Below are 24,040 nucleotides of genomic sequence, written 5' to 3' on the forward strand. Positions count from 1 at the left end.
TATGTAACTCAACCTGACCTGTCTTGCCGAGTAAAGTTTCAGATGTGATGCAAGAGATTGCAAGCTTTTGATGCACATCAAAATCACCTGGTCCTATCCACAGAGATTCCAATTCGTGAAAATAGATCCAGAAAACCTGTGTTTTCAAAAAGCACCCAGGAGAGTCTGATCCAGGCAGTTCTTGGAGCATTTTGAGAAATACTGACATGCATATTATGTAAGAAGGGATGCAGAAAAGCAAGCCCTGCCTATTATTTCTCACTGTATTCTTTAATCTCCTGTAATTCAAATTGCTCCATAACATTTATTATCACTTCTCACTGAGGGCTCTTTCAAAGGTAATGTTACCTTTTTCTTTAATATTTATTTTTAATTTCATAATCTTGAAAAAATTTTCTCTCTATTATATATTAGAGAGAAAAAAGTTTGTTACCTATCAGAAACTGGCTAAAGTTGGGGTGCTTTAGGTATCTCTGTGTTCAAAATGTGTACAATAGCCTCTTGACTATTTTCAGGTTCCCACCTCAAGCCAGAAAATTACACCATGCAATCATCATATAGTACCTTTCTCTTCTAGTACTCTCGCAGCATTTGTTACAACTCTGTAAAGCAATAAAAATTAGTGTATATGTGAAACAGTGATTTAACAGTCAAGTAAATAATACAAAACTCGACACCCAGGACAAGCATCTGGTGGAAACTCTGGAAGCTCTGGGTAGAAAATGCTCAGATGCAAAATTTTGCACAGAATTTCAAGGGGTCTTGCTGACCCTAAATTAAGAACACTTTTCTTTAAAACTCTCAAGGAGAGGAGGCTTCAGTGTCACAGGTAACCATGGGGCTGAGTGGCCCCTCCTTTGTTTGACAACCAGGCACACCGAGAAGGCCAGGGCTCTGGCCACACGTGGGAGGTGAGAGAAACCAGAGAAGAGTCCCTGACTCCTCGATCATGGCTCCTTCCAGGGCTCACTGCTGCCCAAAGCCCCAAGGACCCGATGAAGGACCCAGCTTCACACCCCACTTACCCTGTACCCAGAGAGTGGCCCCAGAGGCACACGGGGGTGGTACCACTTCTTGCCTTAGTCCACTCATAGACACAAATAGCATCCGCAGTCAGTCCCGCTTCCGTGGGCTTGCCTGTAGAGTCCCCGAACCCTGGCAGCGAGGCAAGACAAACACAGCATCACCATCTCCAAAGGGAGTCATCAAAGCCTCCTGCTTCTTGAAAAATCTTTGTATACTGTTTTTAGTTTTTTTGTGGCGTAACCTTTTTATTCTTGTTTATTCCGTTACAGTTGTTCCAGTTTTCCCCCGTTGCCCTCGTAACACATACCTCTGTAGTCAACAGACAGGACGTGAAAGCCACCATCACTCAGCACCTAGATGGCAAAGGAGCTGTTACCAATTTAATTAGGAGACGTAGACAGAAAAGGCGGTATAACCTCCTCAACGTCTCTGCTACCCCAGTCGTGATGGTTTAGTAAATAGGCAAAAGATGTATTTTGGAAATGTGGTGTTCGACTTCAATCTTGAGAAGGTCAGGCCCAGCGGGAAGGAGGGGACAGAAGCAGCACAGCACAGCAGGGTCACACAGCCTGGGCCACCCTGGGGCTCCGCCACTTAACCAGCTGTGTGACCCTGAGCAAGCCATTCACACTTAAATACGTACATATTATTCTGCAAAGTGAAAAACAGTAGTCGCTGCCTTCAGGGCTGTTGGAGAATTACACGAGGTGACACATTAAAATATCTTGGTACGTGGTAAATGTATTTTTTAAAGAATTCCCTTCAGAATAAGAACTCTACACAGAATTGCAGTAGAGGCAATCAAATAATAGGGAGATGATTATATTAAATAAAAACATAAAGAGTTAATACCAATCAAAAATAAAGAGATCATTAGATTAAATCAAACCACTGCCAAGCCCCATGTAGATAAGTAAGGACAGAACAAGAAAAACACAACTTTAAATGACATGAATTACAAAGACAGACAAAGAGAAGAGAGGGCAGAAGAACAAATTGACTGTACAGACACTTTTCCAACTAAATCCTCACAACAGTCCCGTAAGGAAGGCACTGTCCCCCTTGAACAGACAGCGAAACTGAGCCTCAGAGAGTTGGAGCAGTGTGTTCATGGTCGGCCACCCGCGTGGCCGGGGCAGAACCGAGGTTCACAGCTGGGCCCGACTACGTCCCAGCACTGTGCTTCCTCTCCCACAGCCTAGACACGGTGGCTGGCTCCCCTCAGGAACTTTTAAATACAAACCGAACTAATAATGAGAAAATAGTCTATTTTAAATATCTATTTAAACTACATTCACTCCAAAAAAAGTTATCTAAGAAACAGGGCAGTTCAGCCTCCAGGGAAATGGGAACATTTGTGTGTGGTTTGTGACACTGGAAATTGAAGAACCCTGTGACGATACACCTCAAGAACAATGGCAGCAACAGAGTCTAAAAATTTATCTCCAGAGAAAAATAGTCCCAAAGAAGAATAAACTGAATGCTTAAAGTTTTCCATAGCAATTCTGTTGAAAAGAAATCACCTATCCAAGAGAGAGAATGAAGAGCCAAGGCAGTATGGCCAGGCTGGGAGGGGTTGACTGGGGCTGGGACACCCAGAAGCTGCTCCCGGGAAGAAGTCTTCTCATACCTTCCCCACCCACCCAACTACCACAGGGATGATCTGGCCACTGTTCACACCTACACCTCCAACTCTTCTCCCTTCTGTGCACACAGGGAACATACAAGTCAGCTCTGCCAAGAGTGGGAGGAGGAAAAAATACATGTTCTCACAGACATCGGCTTCACCACCATCCCACATGGGAAGGCAGAAAGAGGGGTGCAGACCTAAAAACGAATAGGCATCACCATCCCAGGCGAAACTGTATCCAGCCCCCACCACTCCACCAGTCCACTCTGAGAAGACAGTGAGTGAAGGAGGGAGGAGCTTCCTGTCTGAAATGGGGAGTGAGGATGAAGAAGGGGCTGGGCCCGGCAGGATCCTGCACCCCACTAATACTGTTAAATCAGGAAAGAGCTGAGGTGGGAGCAGGCACGTGAGAGGAGAGATCAGGCCCTGTGTCAGTAACTGGACAAGCTGCCCGGTCACCTGCAGCAAAAAATGACCCAGCTGGAATGTGGGAGAGGATACACAGTGAGCCTGCTTGACCAGCTCTGACTCAGAAGTCGGAGATGGTGAAGTGGGAAGCCGGCCATTGCCCTCACAGTTGGAAATGCAGGGGCTGCCCCAACAAACTGCAGTCATGTAGCAGGCTCATGACCACCGTCCCACCCTGCAGCGAAGTGTGGCCACCTTCCCGCCGTGCAGAACCTTTTATGGAGCTGAAGCCAGGGCCTGGATGACTTTTAAAAATAGACATTCTAGGTCTTTATTCTATATCACAAAAAGGGTCATTTCTGTAGGAGTGATTGTATCCTCTTCACACTTAATGTATCCTCTCAACCCAGCCCACAGCCCTTGGAAAAAGCAAATAAATGGACCTTCAATTCCATATGCTAATGAAGGTACTAAATTCATGAACGTGTTCTGGGACTCACAGATGTTCACAGCTATGCTGATCCCCACAGTCAAAGCAGGAAGAAAGTCCACCCATGGGAGCCTGGGCCCCAGACACCAAACCCACCTTGGGGAGCTCTCAGGACATAACCACGCTGAAGACTGAGGATGATCTTAAGGCCGCAGCCCAGAAGAGAATAAATGGAGACATAAAATCAGTGCCTTGTGGCCCCTTCAGACATACCTGTACTAGATTAAGCCTGTGAGGTGCTGCCCTGTAGAAAAGGTTAAAAAAAAAAAAGGCAAGATTTAGGAATTGGGACGACAAATTCAATAAAAATCACTGTCATGCTGCTGGCAGCTGATCTCACACGTTTCTTTGTCAGGTTAGAGAAATAACTAGGGGAAAGGGAAGTGGGCGTGTCAGGGGAATGATTGATGGCTCCCACTCCTGCCCAGCTCCTCTGCTTCTCACCATAAGCATCTGATGAATATGCATCCGAACCCATCTCCTTACACTTCTATGCAGCAAAATTTATTTCTAAGAATACTTTCACAAGCTAAAGGAAAATAAGTTCCAGAAAGTGGTTTTTTAGAAAAAAGGATGATACAGTCACACTCACTAAACTCAGATCTGCCTGGAGCCTGTCCACTGGGCCACCAAAGGCAAGGTGAAGGGAAGGAGAGAGACTCACACTCCTGGAGGTTCAAGAAACATTTTTTTCCAAAATAACCTCCCATGTGGCCTCCTTTCAGCTCAGTACTACTGACAGCAAGCTGAGAGCTCTGGGCAGGGGACAGGAGAAAGCTGGGGCTAACCCCAGAGCTAGTAAATCTGCAGTAACAGAGACAATAGCAGAATCACAGAGGGGCAGCCGTGAAGGTGGGATCCACGTGATCCTTTAAATAAGTGCATTTTAACATCATGCCCAAGTCTGCACAATGTTAGAAAATGCTAAATTCACAGGCGAGCTCTGTAAATGTGACTCTAAAATGGACTCCTCAAGAAAGCCATCATCTGACAGATAAAAGACTGTGAGAAAAAGAGGCATAGGCAAGGGAGCCAAGGGGCAGATTCCAGGGCTTGTCACTTCGTTTGAACTGACCCTCCAGAGACAGAGCCAGGTCTGTGGGTCTGTGAGGCACATTGCCCCTCCCCCAAGAAGACAAGGGGCAGTCAGAGCTGATCATCTTCAGCCACGGTAATCACAGGCCCACTGAAGGCTCTGGCAGCTGCACATCAAAGGAGAGCCAGGCTTCTGGGAGGCAGTCTTTGTCACAAAGCAAGGTTGAGACCACAGACAGCAAAGCCGAGGCATCAGTATTCTAGGCTAGACTTGGTCAGAATTCCAGGTGATCTCTCATAGGAGTCCACAGCACTGATTAATAGGATCCACGCTGAATAAAACAATCTTCATGTACTTTTGTGAAAGCACCACTGATAGGGAAATTGCTCTTTCTGTGCCCATATTTCATGCCTGTTCCCTTTCCCATCATCCATGGGTTCAATCCATCATTTCAGACACTCTTAGTAGTAAAGGAACCACTGCTTTCCTGGAAACCAGTGTCTAAATTTTGGAAGTTCATGTCCCTCTCAGTTAAGGATCCACATTATTCTACATATAAAATGTATGGATTTTTTAAAGAAAAGCCTACCACCAGGACACTATGAAATTTCAACAAGGGAAAAAATATGTGGAAGCATTTTACAGAGTTGAAAACTGAGCCTTGCCTTCCACTCCCCCATTGGGCTGAAATGCTCTGTCTCCCTCTTAAAAGAAAAAAAAGTGTAATCAAAGGCACTGACCTGTGTTCCGCACTGCCATGAAGATAAACAATAATTGGGTTGCCATCCTGGAGGGCTGCTTCGTACCAGCATCGGTCCTTCCCCTTAGCATCTTCCCACCGGCAGATGGGTACCGTGTGCCTGAAGAGCAAGGAAAGCTTTTAACAAACATGGACTGAGAGAAGACTTCTTTATCCTTGCCAAAGTCTGAAACACTCCTTATGCTAGGTGGATGATATAGATAGATAGATACATAGATACATAGATACATAGATGACTTGTGTTTATATAAATATCTTTTATATAAATTTACAGACACAAATGTTTACCTAAGTAGTATATACACATGGCAAACACCCAAATGTAATACTACAGAGCATCCTGCATGGAAAACCACTATTGCTCGGCCTCATCATCCCCGCACATGGAGACAACCCCTTTTATTCATGTACCATTTTAGTCCTTCCAACCCCCACACCTAATAATCTTCCAACACCCAGCTCTTGGGTGCAGTCCATCAAAGTGCAGTCCATTGAGTGGAAACAAGTAAAAGATAACAGATATTTGCCATGTGCTGTCGGTTTGGTTTAATGGGTAAGTTGGAAAGAACGTAAAGGGAAATCAGTTTAGGTAGGAGGAAAGAACTTTAACATGAAACTAAGCCATTCTCAAGAAACCCAGTGACTTTGTGATTGTAGATATCTGCCTGAGCTTCAGTTCCTTTGCCTTGTTACACCAATGAATTAACCCTGGAAATATGAACCCTGCCATATGACATGTCTTAAGGTGACTTAGAGAACTGGCCACATGATGAAAAGTCTTCAGTCCTCTGACATAAAACCCCAGGCCTCTGAACTGTGAAGACGGGCATTGCCGCTAGCTGGGTAAGTCACCTAGAGAGGTGACTCACCAAACCAAGGACCAAAGGGGCAAGAGCAAAGAATAAAAAGATTTTCAAATTCCAACATGTTAGCTGAACTGTACCCTGCTGTTTAAGGTACAGGGAGATGCAATATAAAACAGCACTGGAAAATTGGCAGCCAAGGACAAGCAATAGAATGAAACAGAAGAAGACACTGAGGTAAGCATAGTGCAAAAGACAACAGAATGTCCATGACTTCACTTGACAAGTACTAATAAATAAGTGCCAAGCACTGTGCTAAACAATGAAGACCCACCAGCAAAGTCACTTATGTATGGAAGACATAGTCCTGTAAGGAAAGCAAACACTAACCAAATAATTGTGCAAACATTACTTAATTACAGAGGGAATAAGTGCCAGGAAGGACAGCACAGGTTGCCACTAACCTACGCCTAAAATGGGGATGAGGAAAGCCTTCCCTGAAAATTAGCCATGGCCGATGGGCTGCGTATGGCCCAGGATGGCTATGAATGCGGCCCAGCACAAAATCATAAGTTTACTTAAAATATTACAAATTTTTTTGTGATTACATGTTGCAATGTATTTAATGTGTGACCCAAGACGACTCTTCTTCCAGTGTGGCCCGGAGATGCCAAAAGGTTGGACACCCCTATATGTAGACAGAGAGTATGGCATGGTTTGCAACGAGGCCAGTGGGTCTGGAGCAGAGTGGAGAGAGTAGTGTGGAGTAAGTCAGGAGGAGGGGCCGGGACCAGGTCCTTCAGGCCTGTGAAAGGCCCAAAGCACAGAGCAACACCTGGAAGTTGTCACACTCCAAAGTTCCTGAAAAGCAAACTGAAGCAGGTCAAATATCAATACAAACGAAAGGTGTACGGAACAGCTTCCAGGTGCCTCTGAGGAACACCAACCTCTCCACAGGCTAGTGGCACAGCCCTGCTCATCCTCGCCCTTGTAACATGGAAACCAAGTTCCTCAAGCAACCCAGTGCCCAATCAGCGTACTCACCAGACTCCCAGAATCACCCCAGGTTCAACTTTGATATAGAAGTTCACTGTGCGAGGCATCTTTAACTCCGGTTTCTTTAAATCCACAAGAAATGGTGCTTTGACTGGGAAATAGAAACCATTATCAACTCCCAGAATCAAATTCCAGGCATTTTATTCACAATCAAAAAAAGTAATTAACCTCATGGTTAACACATTTCTGAGCTTCAAGCTATTACACTCAATTCTTAGCCAATTATTTTATTTTATAAACTAAGGCTAGCCTACAGAAGGGTTGGCCAAAAAGATCTAAAGCTAGATTTTAAAATAGCACCAGTGTGTGGTAGGTAATTCATAATAGAGTTTATTCAATCCTCAGTCTTATCTCAAGCTAAAGGAAACAGAGACCATTCTTCTGAGAAGGTGAGAGGACCTAGAAATAGGTCATGAGTGTTCTGCTACTGTCAAGTGTTACTTTTTAAAGTGAAACCTAATTATGAGCCATAAGCCATAAGCCATGAAATGTCCAGGATAAATATGCACCTGGGGACATGCACCTGGAGCATTACTCATGTCCTAGAAGGGCCCGTGGCACATCGACTAACACAGCACTCGGTAGAAAAGACACAAGAAAATAGAGTTCTACCACCAGCATTTCTCTCCCTTTCTCTCTCTCTCTCTCTCTCTCTCTCTCTCTCTGTCTCTTGGGATATCGGTAAGAGGAGGAAGTAAAAAGATTTCAACAGGCAGTAAAATACCCACATTAACAGTTGATCTGAAGACTGAGCTCCTGAATTGGAACCCTTCCCAGAAGGCCATGTTTTTCTGTCTCCAACAGATTGCAAGGACTCATGCTTGGCCCCCAAAGCCAAAGGTAACCTGGTTTCAGACCCTTTCACTCTAGCCAGAGTTTTATAACTGATGTCTATTTTTCGTTGTGCCACAGCTTTAAGGGCAGTGAGTTCTTTACTTGGGGAAAATATATAGGCAGATTCATGAAGGGTATATACTTACAAAAATTAAAATAAACTAGCATGTCCATCAGAGGAGGGAAAATGTGTTCTTTTAGTGGTTTACTAGTAAAGCTGCGGTACTCAGTGGCAATTTTCCTTCCAAGCGCTCCCCAGCACTGTGGGACAGACCTGCGAGATGTTGTGAAACAAACAAGGCATTCGAAAATCAGTCCAGGTTTTGTCTCCGTTTGTTTTTTTCTATTAAGCTCCAAGTCAGAATTCAGACACTAACACAGGGAAATACCAGTACCTTGGCATTGAAGTATTTACAGAACTATGTGTAATTAGGGCAGAACAAGACGAGGCAGGCACTAGGGGAGAAACGGGAGGTAAGGAATAGGGCGGGGCCCCAACCAGCTGCTGAAAAAGCCCAAGAGGGGCCAGGACAGGTGGGGAGGGGACAGGGATGCTCCAGAGTCAGGCTCATTCTCCCACTGCAACCCCACGGGGGGACCCTGAAGTCATCAGGAACCAGGAGTCAATACAACCGTGGCCAGTTTTTAATTACATCGTAAATATGTTGTGTGTTAGCTATTATTGTCATCATTATTATTATTAGTCTAAAGCATTAGACTAATGGGGGCTGAAAAGCATTTTCGACAAACTGTTTCCCCTGCCTTGATTTTGCTAACAGACCAGAGGCAGTGGAGAAGGTAACTTTTAGTACCTATACTTGGCAAATGAGAAGACTGAAAAGTTAAGTAATCTTCCCAAGGTCACACAAGCAGTGAATGGCGGGGCCACAGGTACCCTGGTCCGTCTGCCCCGAGTTCTGTGATGCCATGCAGTGTGCTGTCACACTCCTGGTGGGTTCCTCGTGCCCCCCACGCAAGCAAAAATGAGCCCCAAGGACAAGGCTGGTCTCTGGCAAAACACAGCTCTCAGAGCAGGTTGGTTCAGGACCCCCTTCTTCCTTCTGGCACCCCTGCCGCCCTCAGGGTCCCGCCCTCCTCCTGCTTCCTCCCCTTTTCCTGCTCCTGTGTTCTCAGCAGCCTTCTGATACCAAAGTATCAGAGAAAGAGCTCTAAAATATTTTCCCTCAAGTGTTAATACCTTAAAAGCCAGAGTGCTTATATATGCTTGGAAGAGGCAAGAAGGGAGAAGACAGTGAATCTCTGATGAATTCTAGCAATGCTCAGAGAGTGGAAAAGATATCTTGGCTAAGAGTAATGAATAGCCCTGCAAATACATCAGATATGGGCAATTGCCTACTCACGAAATCAGCAAGAGAGAAATGAAAATGCCTGTTGCATAATACCTCAAAATAGGCTGAGGGTGGTAGGAAGGCGAGGACATTGTTGTTCTGATTTTAGAGATAAAACATCAAAACCCAGGAAAGTCACTTTGAGCCACCGATCAGCCAAAATGGGCAGAACTGAACAGGATCTGAATTCTTCTGCTTCCTTCGAGCTGGCTGGCCCCAGCTTTCATTCTCCCGACTCTCAGAACTCAGGCTACCCTGCCTGTTAGGCTCCTGCTAAGTTATCTTTGAAGGTAGCAGGGTGCTTGGGAGGCAGAGGCAGTAGGAGGAAATATGCTCCCGTTTTTAAAGAATAATTCGTGCAGGACCCTTCTCTCAAATAGCTCAAGGCACTTCTGTGAGAAGAGAACAGAGTGACCGGACCCCTTGGGGCGTACAGTGGCTTCTTTTAACTGGGGGATTGTCGGTTTGACTCCCCCCCGGATCAGTGGGGGATCAGAAGTCACCAGCGGCACATATAGACCTTATTTGAGCAGAGGATGCAGCTCCAGCCCACTCCCTGCCAACAGCCAGCCACATCAAACACCCCCTTGATGCTCCGGGGTTCCTGCGCCTGCCCTTTGATCAGATATGTCTGTAACTGTACGGCGTCCCGCGGGGGCCACGGAGCCAAACTGGGTGGTTCTTACTGGAGAAACCTGGTGGAACCTGAGATGCCACAGGGCAAACCATTCATGCTTCATGCTCAGAGGTGTCTACAAACCCACCTTGGGATGTGCAAATCTAACTTTTGGCGAGATAACTGTTCCAAACACTACGACATGCCACACATCCAACAAGCCCATTCATTCAGCCAACATGCAAGTCACATCGGTGTCCTCCGCTCTTCTTTCCTCCCACCAAATCTTCCCCTCCTTTCACATCCACTCAAGTGTGTCTTCTTTGTCAAAGCCTCTCTAGGCAGATCTTCCCATGGTGGCCTTTCTTTTCCTTTTACCCTTCCCACTAATTATAATCAAGGCCTCAGTTTGACCTTTAATTGTTGTCTGATTGTTTTCTCATCATTAGCCCTGTCTTTCCAACTTTATGCCAGGCCCCAGATGACGAAAACCACATGGCATATAATGCTGCTCTTACTTTCCACTCTGTCTAGCACAGGGCTGAGCTCCATAAATACTGTTGATCGACAGGTTGAAACTGAGATGAAACACGCACAGGAAGCCCTCCACAATGTGTGCTGACCTGCACCAGCCTGGCTCCAAGAAACAAAAGGGCCCCAGGATGCTGGGTACCGGTCTGGGCCTCAGCCTCAGCGAGTTAAGTTAGATCAGTAATTTTCTGCTCAAAGAAATGCGCTATTATTTTACTCCTTCAGGAAGCTTCTCTGGAGACTTATTTTTTTAGTAATTAGTAAGGCCAATAGTAGAGGGTCCCCAACTTCCCATCTCCCACTCCATTATCAACAGCAAAGTGAGTTGTTCTCTAAAAGCATGAACTGCATCTTTGAATCTCTGCCAAGTACATGTTAAATAATCAACGATCAGATCTACAGAAACCACCAAGTAGAAAGTTAGTAAGTGCCAGCTTTCCCAGAACAATTGACCGTATCAGGAGGAAGTGCCCGGGAACAGGAAGTTTGCTGTCAGTGAGGACATTCTGACTGCTGTCCGGATCCAGCACAGAGGGGGACAGGAGCCCACACTGCTGGGCCAGGGGGACAGCTGTGCTCTGCCCCCTGGTCTGAGCCACAGAAGGAACAGGAAGACAAAAGATGGATGTTTGTCTTCACCACTCAGACATTCCAAAGTGAAGTCTCCTTTGTCTGGTTGCGATTCTCGAATATTTTGTAATGAGAAAAAAAAATAAACAAAAACAAAGACAAACAAAAAAGCCAATACCTTCTTATACCAACAAACCAAAACAAGATGCCCAAGTTCCTGGGTTCAGGTCCTCCAACCAAAACCTGGCTGCATTACATGCAAGACGGGTGATAATACTGCTGGTGGATTCCGATAGTTTAAGATCATTGCTTAAGCCAGGGGAGGGTTCATGGGAAGAAGAAAGTAAAAACACTCATTGATAGAGACATTTCAGATTTAAAGGATGTAAGTCCATGACACAGGTGATGCCAGGTTACAGTTCAACGTTCCGGGCGCCTTCAGCATCATGGAAGGGTGGTTGTCTGTAAACACCTGCCAGGGAGCTCACACTCCGGGCGCTAGCTGGCTTCCCCATCCGTTTCCATCTACCAGGTAGGCCCTTGACCTAAAAGGATGCCATCCTACACCACAACATAGATTATTATTGTCACTGTCAGTATTTTTTTAATCCACCCTGTGAATTAGCAAAATGGTCAAGGCAGATAAGAGATTGTTATAGGAACCTGAGCCATCTTTCTGGAATCTCTAGTTCAGAAGCCCCAAAGGTATCTACGTTCCCAAAAAATCAAACCCGGGAGTCTCTCGGGCCAGAGTAGGGGCCGCAGATAAGGTGGCATCCAAAGAGCCCCAGGGGTTCACGGAGCTCTGGGGCCTCTGAAGCCCCCCTCTCGCCCCTCCCCGCCCCTCCCCGCAGCAGTGCCTGCCCTCGGGCCCCAAAGCCCAGGTTGAGCCTCGGTCCGGATCTCGTAGCCTTGCTCTTCCCCCGGCCCCTCCCTCTGCCCCACCGCCGAGCAGCCGGGCAGCTGAAGCTGTCCCTGCGCTCCCGCTCCCGGGGTGGGCAGGTCTCCGGGCCGCGGGCAGCGCGCACTCACCGCGCGTTCCGCACGACCATGTCCCACCAGGCGGCCACGCAGTCCTCCGCGTTTGTCTCCATCCCGCGCTGTGTCCCAAACCGCCACCGTGTCCCGAACCGCCACCGCGGGAGCTGCTGCCGAGATCCACGGGCAGCGCCCGCCCGCCCCCGCGGTGTCCAGCCCGCCCTCCAGCCCCGTTCAGGCTGCAACCCGGCCCGCCAGGGGCACAACCACGGGGCCTTCGGGGTGGAGAGAGCAGGCTGGCCGACCCCACGGCCGGAGCAGGACGTGGCCTGAGGGGGGACTTCAGGCTGCCCGAGGGCACCGCACCTCCACACACACAGTGTAATAGAAACAGGTTTCCCATGCTCATAATTAATGAGCTGTGCGCGTTTGTATTCTCTGTTTAATTTTATACATTTATGTGAGTGTGCACACCCTTTCTTACTATGGGAGTAATAAAAAAAAGTTTGATGGCCATACCTGTAGAAGAGCTTCATGAAGAATTATAAGCATTTTTCTACTTTGACTCTTATTTTCTTTCTCCCTTTCTTTTCTCTTTTTCTGAAGCACCCTCATCCCCCTTCTCTCTCTCTCCTCTCTCTCTCTCTCTCTCACACACACACACACACACACACACACACACACACACACCTGTCATCATTACTGTACAAGGAATTATTTGGTTCCCTTTGTTAACAGTTTATCTGTGGGGGTTATGAACCACACATGTCACAGAACCTTGCCTTGCATCGGGAGTTCACACCTTGAAAGCTTTGGCAGGATTCAGGTTTACAGAATGCACTGTCACCTGGGAGCAGGGACTGTCCTCCATTGGGGCTGCTCCAGGGAAGCCATAGGGCAAAGTGTGGGGGGCACGTGTCTGACAAGAGCGAATGAGGCTCTGTTTGGAAGCAATCTGATGCCGGCATCAAGTCTTCGTATGACAGGCCAGCTGCCACCTCCTCAGAGGGAAAATGTGAGGTTCCGTGGTACCTGTGCCGTTTGGGCTTTGCCATCTGCACAGAGAGCACAGCAGGGGACAGCCAGCCCCCAGAAAGCACACGGGAACCCGTCTATGTGGAGCGAGTGGGCCAGTCTGGCGGAGAGTGCCGCGTTTTTGGAGAAAGGGCATTTCTCTTCCAGGACTAGGCCATTTCTTACAACTGGTCAGGCCCGGGGGGACTCTGGTCACTGCCTGTAATTGTTCTGTGAATGTCGATTTTCTGATTTACATCAAGACAGAAGAGGAATCAGAATAGGAAAGACCAAGGGGATCCGTGCCTGACTGATGAGCCAGCTGGTGGGTTTTCACAGGGCCACACCCTGCGTGATGAGAGAGGCGAAGTTTCACCTGCAGCAGGTTTCAGATTCTATCCCTGGGATCAAAAAACTAATTCTAGGAAGCTCTGGTTGAGACCCTGGGCCAGCAGTCAGGGGAGGAGAGAGCCGCAGCCGTATTTGGTCCCAGATTCTATCTCTGTTGATTCGGGTTGAGAGTGTAGAGTCTCACATGCTGGTTAACAAACAAGCTTGTATGTCCCAAGTCTAAGGAAATGTTTGAAATGCTCAGCAAAATCTCTGACGTGGAAAACCACTATGGCCTTTTTTAAAAAAGATTGTATAAATTAAAACTCTAGGAGAAAGCTTTTCACAAGGTTAATAGCTTCTTTTCAAAAGGCGAATCCCGGAAATCAGAGAGCAGAGTCCCTGATAAGATTCAGTAGGGTCTAAAAGCCAAGTGATTCATTCATTTATTCAGTATCTACTGACGAAGCAACTTTTAGGTGACCAACACCACATCGGGCGCTATAGGGATAAAAAACCAGATCCTGCCCAATAGATTTATCTCAGGATAAATCATGGAAACAGGAAATAGAAATTGAAGAGTACCCTAAGGGTGGAAATCAGATTGGGGGTGCAGGCCTAGGTGTGGGGAGAGGGGACATGAGGGAACATTTTAGGGTGGTGGAAATAGTCCACATCTCAAGTGTGCTGGAGTAGACGTGACTGTAAACTTCCACCAAAATTCGTGGAGTTAGAAACCTTCCAAAGGTGAATTTGACTGAATGTAAGTTGTACCTCAATGAGCCTGACTTCTGGAAAAGTGGTCTAACACATGTACGGATAAATGACATAACCTAACATATCCCATGTCATAGACATGTCAAGACAAAGCTCTGCATGGGTACAAATATGTCAGAAGCCAAGGATTGCATGGTATTTGCACTTCAGGTTGAGAAAAAAAAAACTTGATTAAAGACATACTACTTTTGCCACCTAAAATCACTCTGTAAAAAGGGAGTCGGAGTGAGTGTGGCAGTTTCTCAGCTGCCACACAGCCATGGAGGTTAAAAAAAAAAAAAAAAAAAAAGCATTTGAGGAAGGAAGAAGGAACAAACAACAAATCACTGATTTTTTACTACACGGAGAAAACTTTATCTTGGAAGTATTCATTCCCCCCTTGCATTTTCTTCTTTTAAATATCATGGCCTTCTTAAGACGTAGTTCACATATCACAAATTCACCCTGTTTAAACTGTACTGTGCAGTGGTTTTAGTGCATTCACAGAATTGTGCATCTGTCACCACTATGTAATTCTGGAACATTTTCATCACCCCAGAAGTGAGTCCCATACTCTTCCCTGAGTTATGGGGTGATTTCAGGTGTGATTTTTTGAGGGACTGCTAAGTGCTCACCGAAGTGGCTGACCCATTGTTCACCCCCAACAGCGGGAGCGCAGTGGAAATTGCTGTTTCACATTCCCCGTGCTTGTCTGTTTCACCATGTCTCAGCTTTCCATGCACAAATAGGGAGTTTTTTAAACTGATGCTGTTGAGAGTGAAATGAAATATTGAAGGGAAGTTTAAGATAGTTCCAGATGATGGGGAGTAGGGCAGCTTTTACTTTTTCTATGCTGTTGCGGTTTATATTGCCTTTGCCTATATCAGACCTAATTTAAGACCATTCATTTTAGTTTTAAGACTGGATACGGGTTTATTCTAATGCTTGAGAGTGTTAGTATGGGCTTCCTTTTGGCAAAAGAGGTGAATTCTTTAAGAAGAAAGGGTGATGAGAGAGTTGAATCAGGAGGTACTTGTGAGTCTTTTTTTCCAAAGAAGTCTGCACATTGGAGACACGGCCCACATGGCAAGAGGTGGGCTTCAGTTTTTCTCTCTTTCCATGGAAGGATGGAGCCGGGTCAAAGCTCCCTTCTCCTCACAGCATGCTCCTTTTCAAATTCCTTTGGCCCCTCCTTAAAAGTTAGTTGTTCTGCAGGTCTTCCTAAGGGCCTTCCTAAGCCCTGCTTCTCTTTTTATGTTACATCAGTGTTTCCCAAACCATGTTCAGAAATATTTGGGAAGCTTTGGGCTAAATACCATAAAATATGTTTCTTTGGCCAGGATCTCATGCCTCAAAATCATTACTTGGCTAATGTTCTTTCAGAATCTCCAAGAAGGTATAGAATGCAGCTTTTCCCTAAATTCACCTCCTCTCCCTCTTCCTCCCACACCTATCTCGCCTGCAGGATTACCTACCTTGAAGAATAGCATCATCAGGCAGCAAGTGTCCCCCACAAACTTGGGGTTCACCTTTGATTTTCTGCTTTCCTTAAGCCCAGAACTCCCTCTAGATAGAATTATGACTATTTCTTTCTGTGATCTTTATTTATTTAACAAATACTTACTGGGCGCATTTTATATAATATCTAGCTTGAGAAGCTTACACTCTAATTGTAAGGATAGAGTCTACACAGATGAAAAGCTAAACAACAACCTGAGATGTATCACCAGATAATAAATAAGTGAGCATTACAGATAATATAACGCTGCAGGCTCGGTGAGAAACATCTCTGTGGGCGGAAGAGGTCAGGCAAGGAGTTCAGGGAAATACTGTTCTGTTGCTTAGAAACAGCACTGGAGATGGAAGATAATTTTAAATGGCTATTTGAAAGGACCCCTAGAATGTGAAAACTGGAAAACAGAAGCAATCAGTTATTTGCCAATACTCTCAATTTACATAGAGGAAACTGAGCTGCAGAGAGACCCATTGAGGGATGATCAGCTGCATTCATACAGTATTTACTGAGTGCCCACTGCATGCAAGGCACAGCGTGGGCTGCACATTTTGAAAGAGCAGGCAAGATGACACTCATTTTCAAAGGACACCTGGTATTTAGTAAGACACTAACCTGTGCCAAACATCTCCAGGGGCAGGGCCAAGATGGCAAGGTGGTGAGACCACATGGCAGCCGTAAACTGGGTTACTAGTTCTCCCACTCACCAGTAAGAAGAGAAGAATTAGAGTCGTTAATCACAGGTTACTTCTGCTTTGTGAGTAGTCAGGGTGGAAGAATTCACCACCTACAGTGTCCAGTCACTTCATCAGATCCCCAGATAGGAGATTCTGAAGCAACCTTTACAGTGTCCACTTCGTGGAAGGTGACACGGCCCAGTTTTTGTGACGTGCAAACATGGACATAGGTTTTGAGACAATACAGTCAGGGAGGTGGGGAAAGTTTTACCATCCAGGATTATGTTTTTCTTGACTCCTACTTGAGTTATTTTTTTTAAATGCCCGTCTAACAAAGTCAGAGTAAAGGCACTTCCAGAGTCCCCAGGCCTGCCTCAGGAAAAACAGGGACGGGGGGCTTTTTAATCTGGCAGAAGTCGGACAGGAAAAGCTAAAGATTCTGTGAGAACAGAGAAAAATAGCTTACTAAAAATGAAGGCATACACATGGAGAAATTGGAGCAGATAGGAAGAAAGTAGCTGCCGTGGATCAAGTAAACAGGAACTGGCTTTTCAGTCCTGGGAGACTCAAGCTTCCCAATTCTGGGCTTTCTGGATGCTTGACATGAGTTGGAAGTAATCGATTTCTCCTCGTTGGTAGACTCTTTCAAGATGTTCCCAAAAGTAATCTTGTTTTCTCAGTTCCCCTGTCCATGACCCAAGTGTCTGCATGCTCCTGGCACAGCTTGAAATCAGTGTATTTTTTCATCTTGGCCTTTAGTTTTTGAACAAGCCCTGAGAGACCCCTGGGGATGCCCTGGTCGTGGCGTGCGGGCTGGGCTGCCTGTGAATGAGAGTCGGTAGCCTGAGGCGGAGCTTCATTATCCTCACCCCACCTGGCTTTCCATGCGTGGAACAACCTGCCCCTGGAGAGAAGTTTTAAAATAATAATATGTAGTGGGAGGTGAGATCACACATACAAAAGCTTCTCTTTGAAGTTAAAAAGTCTCAGCCTACAGATGCACAGTACTGACATTAATGAATGTTTTTGACACTGTCTTTGTCGGGCTCCTAGTCATATTCATTCAAAAAGACATTCATCAGCATTACAGCTGACAGATTAACATAGACATTTAGTGACCAATAAATGCTAATACATATACTAATGTACCAAGGAAGCCATGCAGCCATGCTCTTCTACTTCACTGCCAACCAAAAAGAATTAAAAATTGATATCTTCATTACAGCGTAAGAGACAAAGGGATGCGTGAGGGTGGGGGAGGGGATGCTCTTCCCTCTCCTGCCTTAGTGTCAAAGAGGATGGAGCTCCCCAAAGAGCCCTCCCAACCAAGCCGTCACGGATTACTTAGCAGACACCAGCTCATTAATCCAGTGAGTGTTCACTAGCCCTGCAAGATGACCTGCTAAACAATCTTTAAGGAGAAGAACTATTATTTACCGTGTAGTCCTATAGTCTTGCACTATACACATCAGGAATCCTGGCTGTGTTGGTGCTACTTTTCAAGTTTGGGAGAAAATTTTCATACATTCAGGCTTTGTGTATTCCCAGCACCTAACATTATGCCTGGCATGTAGCGGGCTCTTGATATATATTGTGTCATATGAAGAAATAATGGAAAAACGTGAATCTGTATAGTATGCAGTTCAGTGACACGAAACTCCCATCTTCCCAACACACACATTTTCTACAGGTCCCTCTGGCATTCTCAGATTCACACCTACAAAACTTTGAACTGCATGACGTTGGCAAAGAAGAACCCAAGGTGAGCAAACGCTCTGGAAGGGCTGCCATAGAGGCCTGTTGCAGTGTCCACCTCCACCCAGGGACAAGTTTCAAGATTAGTATAGCCATCGTGCCCTGTGTGAAGGTGGGATCTTACTCTACCTTTGACACATCTGAAAATTAGATAGGTATTTCTTTTCTTGTGCAATCCCACTCAACATGCATTCGTCAAATGCCAGTGGTATATGTTATCCCATGCTAGGCACCGGGGAGAAGCATGGATATTCAAGATACGGCTCCAGCCCTGGCTGGTGTGGCTCAGTGGATTGAGCCCTGGCCTGCAAATCCAAAGGTCTCCTGTTCAATTCCCAGTCAGGGCACATGCCTGGGTTTCAGGCCAGGCCCCCAGTAGGGGGCGAGAAAGAGGCAACCAGCAGATTTTTCTCTCACACACTGATATTTCTCTCCCTCTCTTTCTCCCATCCTTTCCCTCTAAAAAATAAATAAAATTTGAGAAGATGTATGGTTCCTGATCTCAGGAACTAATATTTATATTTAGGGAGCTTCTGTATTATTCTACAAACATATTGAGCATATGTGCTAAGGACTGTTCTAAGTGCTGGAAATTCAATGTTAGCCAAGACATATAGCTTCCCTGCTCTCATAATGCTGACAACATTCTAGAAGGGGAAGACCAAAACAATCATATAAAAATTCATAATACAAATTCAAGTAGGTGTTATTAAAATCAAAGCAGGTCATGGAGAAATTATTTTATCTGTGCTCTTAATGCAAGAGCTGAGAGCAGAGTTCCAACCGAGGGAATAGCAAGATCAAAGTCACCCAGATGGGAACACAAGCTTGAACTGTTCAAGACCCAACAAAAAGCACAGGAAATGAGAAAGAGAGAGAGAAAGAGAGGGAGAGAGAGAGAGAGAGAGAGAGCATGGGTTGGAGAAGTAGGCAGGAGCCAGGTCATGCCTTGCTACTCAAAGTGTGGTCCAAGGACCAGCAGCATGAGCATCACCAGAAAGTTTCTTGAAAATGACCCCAACTCTTTATTTCCTTTCCTGCACAGCCATAGACATTTCAGGTGGCATACATCTGTCTCCAGCAAAGATCACTGCTCCACGTCTCTCTTGCAGAGTCGTGGTCACGTAACATAAAGAAAGTGATGTATGTGACTTTCCAGAAGTATCCTTCCTTCAAGGGGCATCCTTTTCTCCTTTCTGCTGTCTGGAACACAAGTTTAAGAGCTAATTCTCCAGCATCTACCTTGTACTATGAGATGCCTTCGAGAACGGAAGCTACTCGAGGCCAAACAAAAAAGAACCTGTGTCCCTGACTCTGTGGCAGGCCTGACCAGCCCTGAGCTGACTGCCTCTCAAACTCAACATAAATAAGAACTCAATCCCAACTGATTCATACCCTATGGTATATAATTATTTCTCATATAGAACTGTGTATTAGCCTTTCAATAAAACCAATAATCCAAGATGGTATGCTGTATTTATCTTGGATTTTAATAGCTTCGAACAACTCCCACTGAGCCTGGACTCCTCCCACTGCACACACACACACTCCTCAACGGACACACACACAACAATCCAAGCAGCACAGCCCCGACTGGATGGTGGCAAGGAGTGTGGACACAGCAGAGGCCAGTGGCAGAGGCAAGGACACAAGACTAAAGTTAGGCTTGGGTTCCAGGCCTCCTGCTTCCTTCCTCCCCTTCCTGTGGGCACCTCAAGAGATGGACCCCTCCAGGCTGAGCTGCTGAGCCTGAAGTCTTGGTGGCATTGTCCCCACTATGTCAAGATTCTCAAATTGTTAAGCAATCACAGGTCTCTTGCTCTGTTGAAGACTCTTCAGCCTAGACCGATTAAACTCTCCACATCATGTTTCTCTACTTAGAAAGAGCCCATTGGAAGCACTGAAGGACTGAGCAACTGATTCTCTTCCACGGCCCCTACATTCAAGCTGATAGTTACCCCAAAGCTCCCTTTGCACAGAAATTCTGGAGCCTCTGACTGCTAGGTTCTCAGCTGCCTCTGCAGATGCTGACAGGCACCTTGACTCTTAGAATTAAATGTCTGCAGATGCATCAAACTTGGAATATCACAGGAAATACATGGAAGACTTTAATCTGAGTGATTTAAATGGCCCAGAAATACTGGACTTGTATGTCAGTTTGTATCGTATAATTTCTGCCTTACCCTCCATGGTGATAAAGCTGGTGTTGACCTAGTTCACAGGAGCCTCAGACAAGTGCCTGAAAGAATTACAAAACCTGGTGACCATTCCACCAAGTGCTCTACTTTCAGTAATGCTGGCCGTCCAATTAGAACGACCTTCACAACTTTCCCTTGGGAAGAGGCATGGGGTTCGGCCCAAGAGAACCTGCCCACGTGGTTTCTATGTAGGCACTGAATTTGACCAGAACTGTTTGATCGCTTCGGGGGAAGTAAAGCCTGGGCCCATCCGTCAGAGCTTCAACAGTGAAAGATCAATAAGATAGATAGGTAAGCACTCAGGAATCCCGGGTTACTTTGGGAAGTTGCACCCTGGCTGCCACTGCAGTGCAGAAATGTTCCACGATGAGTATTCAGGGCAAGTTGCCATCCGAAGAGGAGGAGCCTGCTGCAGCCTTTCTGTATAAGGGGGCAGCTCCTTGACCTATTCAGGATGGAAGCTGCTGTCCAAGTTCTATCTGGGACAACGTATCCTGTGCTGCTGAGAAACAAGAAGTAAATCAGAGAAACTACGTGAATGAGCAAGAAACAAGAAGAATTGGCAATGAACATAAATCTAGTTTTATATAAACCTTAGTGCACCCTGTACTAAGGCAGCCTACTTTCACATCAAATTGGGGATCCAATCTGCTCACTTGAAGCAAAAATGCCAGGTGAGCACAAGGAGATTGCACTTCAGCGTGTATGTGTTTGAGCCATGTATCAGAAACCATCTCACATCAGACACTCTGTGCAAACTTTCAATCATCCTGACTATAGGATTTCTATCAAATGCTATAAAATAAAATCTAATGCACATCAGTGAATAAGTCGTGTGGTTTCTCTGGGAGGGAGTCTCGTTAGTAGGACCTACATCACTAATGCAGTCATAATCACTCCCTCTAAGGATTAAATGTATCCTTTCAGCGAAGGCACAATGAATTGGGAAAAAAAAGTGATATAATGGTGTCTTCTAAAATGAAAGCCTTGGTGAAAACTCACCTGAGTTACACAGCTTTCACTAACAAGCTAAAACATTGCTTTAATTCTATACCATTTATTGTCATAAGAGCTAATAGACTGGCCGGTGTTCACCACTAACAAAGCAGAAAATCACAAGTTTTGCTGTAGTTTTTATATTAGACACTTGGGGACAACAGTGAGCCAATGAGGAGCATAAACAATGGTGGCGGCTTTGAGCCAGCAAGTTTGAATCTAGTCGTGGAGATGCAAGCTAGGTCTGTTTAAAATTATTTAAATCAAACTGCAAAATTTTCTAAAACCTTTTAAAATTAATTATTATGCACATTCACTCTTCTGGCATATGCTTCCTTACTTCCCAAATGTTTTTACTTTTCCTATTGACAATTTTCTTTTTTAACCCATTCGGGGGTTTGATCATTTGCAAGCTGAGAAACCTCTTCCTGGCCAATCTAAGTTGAAGTCCGGGGCACAAATACAAGCTCTGTGCTGTGCAGAGGTGGCAAGGACAGGCTGCGTGGAGAACCCAGGGTGGGTCCAGCTGACCGCGTTGGTAGAACGGATTGGTTTCCGAGGTCTTCTGCTTAACTGGGGGAGCAATGCGCCGCACTTCCCCTTCCTCTGCAAAGACCGATCAGAAAGCCTCAGAACAGCGTGGGCCATACCGGTTTTGCTTTCGCTGTGGGCAGATTGGTAAACAAAGGTACCCCCGTCAATCCATCTTTAACCCACCCCCAAACGAGGCGACGGTGAGAGAGGCCTGGAAGCAAAGGGCTTCCAGGCGCTGGCGATTGAAGAGGTGTTTACTGAGGGCAGCGGCACCCAGAGGGATGGAGGGAGGGTCCGGGCTCACTCCCCACTTGGTGGCCCCGGAACGGCCCGGCAGGGAGCGGTCAGGACAGCCCCTCTTGCTGCGCCGACAAGAGGCCTTTGTTCGGCTGTCAGGCGGGTTTTGTTTTCAGACTCAGTCGGGGCTGCCCTCGCACAGCTGTTGCTTCTGCTTCCCAAAGCCCCAGTCTACAGGTGCTGCGCTTTCCTTCGCCTTTGTTTGGCAGCGACGAGTTGGAAGAGTGCCGATTGCTTTAGAGAGAGGAGGTGGGGAAGCTCGGGGTTGGGGGTGGGGGGGTTAGACTCCTCCTCTGCTCTCCCCAGCCCAGCCCTGCCCTGCAGCAGAGTGTCCCCCATCCCCTCAGGGACCTCCAATCCAGGCATTTTTAAACCAAACAATTCTGGCCTGCCTGTGGGCAGCCTCATTTTACTGAGCACCCCGCAGTGCGAGGCCCTCCTTACTGTCTCTCTGAGTGTGGGACGGGTCCCCTGGTGCTGACCTGTGGAGGGATCACTGGGAAGGGGCCCCAGGCAAAGCCAGAGCCCGCTCTGCTTTCCCTGCACGCCACAGGCCTTCACTGATGAAAAGGGTTCCTTGTGTGTATTATGTTTAAATGGTTTCTTCCACTAAACGGAATGTGTGTTTATTGTATAGTGTTTCCTTCCCGTGTGTCTCTGGACGCATCTCAGCAGAATTTCACGGTTCTAATTTTTTTAGCATGATTGCTGCCCTGTTGGACGTGCAACTGCCGTGTCCCTGTGTGTATTTTAAAATCTGCCAGGAATGTGCACGGAGTGTACGACTGGGGGTTGGAGTGAATCGATTTTGCTTTTTACTTTCTACTCTCTTGTGTTGTTTAATCTTTTCCCAAGAAATGAATTCTTTTGCACTGTTTTAAATGAAAGGAATGAGGACAAGGCTAACTAAAGTCAGGGCCATTGCCATGTTGAACATGCCCTCAGCCGGGACTCCACACAGCAGGGTTTTCTCTTCTGTCCTTAAAAAATAAACTTAAATTCTGCTCCTACCACCATAGTCCGCTTCACAAAAAAGAGTATTACGTGGCTATGGTGTCATTGGACACCTATTTCCTGAGGAGCCGGCTCTTCCTCTGCCCTGCATCCTGCCTGCCCTCCCCGCACACCCCACACACTGTTTTTTCCTTTCCTTTTTCAGAAGCATGTTGCTATCAGCCCCAAGAATTGGTCAAGAAAGTATTCGATACAGACAGGACCACTCAGAAAAACAGTAAAATAAGTGCACATATTATATAACACTTTGAAAAGTGAATTGTCAGGGAAGTAGAAGACTGGCTCCTCTTTATTTTAACACTTCACCCTTCAATTTCTACTCTCCATTTGATCTATTCAGCCTCTAAACACCTGCAGAACGCCCGTCCTGTGCTGGGCTCTAGGTGGGTGCTGAGTTGTAAGGGGGGTCGCCCCAGTCCGCACCTGGAGGCCCCTACAGCCTGTGCAGGACACAGCAAAGTGGTGAGCCTCCTGTGAGGTGAGCAGGCGGGGCCACCGCCCAGAGCCCGCCAGCCCAGGTGGGAAAGGTTCTCAGGAGGAGAGCACTCGGCCAAGTCTAAAGGGCTGGTTGGTCAAGGAGAGAACAAGATAAAAGAAACCTGAAATAATAAGGTCCCTGTCTACTGAGCTTTTCCACACACCATGGCCCTCTTCTGAACATTTCACATGTATCGCGTCACTTAGTTCTCACAGCCTTGCAGAGAGAGCTCTTCGGGCTTCCATCATAAAGCTGAGGTCCCTGAGGCACAGAGGGGCAGCGATTTTTTGCAAGGCCATGCATGTAGGAGTAGTGGAGCCAGGACTGAACTGGGGCAATCTGTCTTCTAACCCCTCACCTAACCTGTAGGGTGGGTTGCTCAAGAAGTGAG

The 24,040-nt window shown here is 46.3% G+C and overlaps 1 protein-coding gene across 2 annotated transcripts in view; it reads left to right on the forward strand.

Moving 5' to 3' along the window:
- PYGL (glycogen phosphorylase L) overlaps positions 1-3,784 on the forward strand; it is a 53,595-nt gene extending 49,811 nt beyond the window's left edge. Inside the window, exon 21 of one of the 2 annotated variants that reach the window (XM_037155707.2) lies at positions 2,743-3,784. In XM_037155707.2, coding sequence (XP_037011602.2) covers positions 2,743-2,857 — 115 coding nt within the window. In that variant the 3' untranslated portion in view covers positions 2,858-3,784. Of the gene's footprint in view, positions 1-1,295; positions 1,755-2,742 lie in introns of those variants that run through there. The other variant, XM_037155709.2, reaches the window with a different exon arrangement.
- The last annotated feature ends 20,256 nt before the right edge of the window (positions 3,785-24,040 follow it).

Source organism: Artibeus jamaicensis, unplaced genomic scaffold (assembly GCF_021234435.1).
Source record: "Artibeus jamaicensis isolate MK-2021 breed Jamaican fruit bat unplaced genomic scaffold, CSHL_Jam_final contig_548, whole genome shotgun sequence".
NCBI classification, from domain to species: Eukaryota; Metazoa; Chordata; class Mammalia; order Chiroptera; family Phyllostomidae; genus Artibeus; species Artibeus jamaicensis.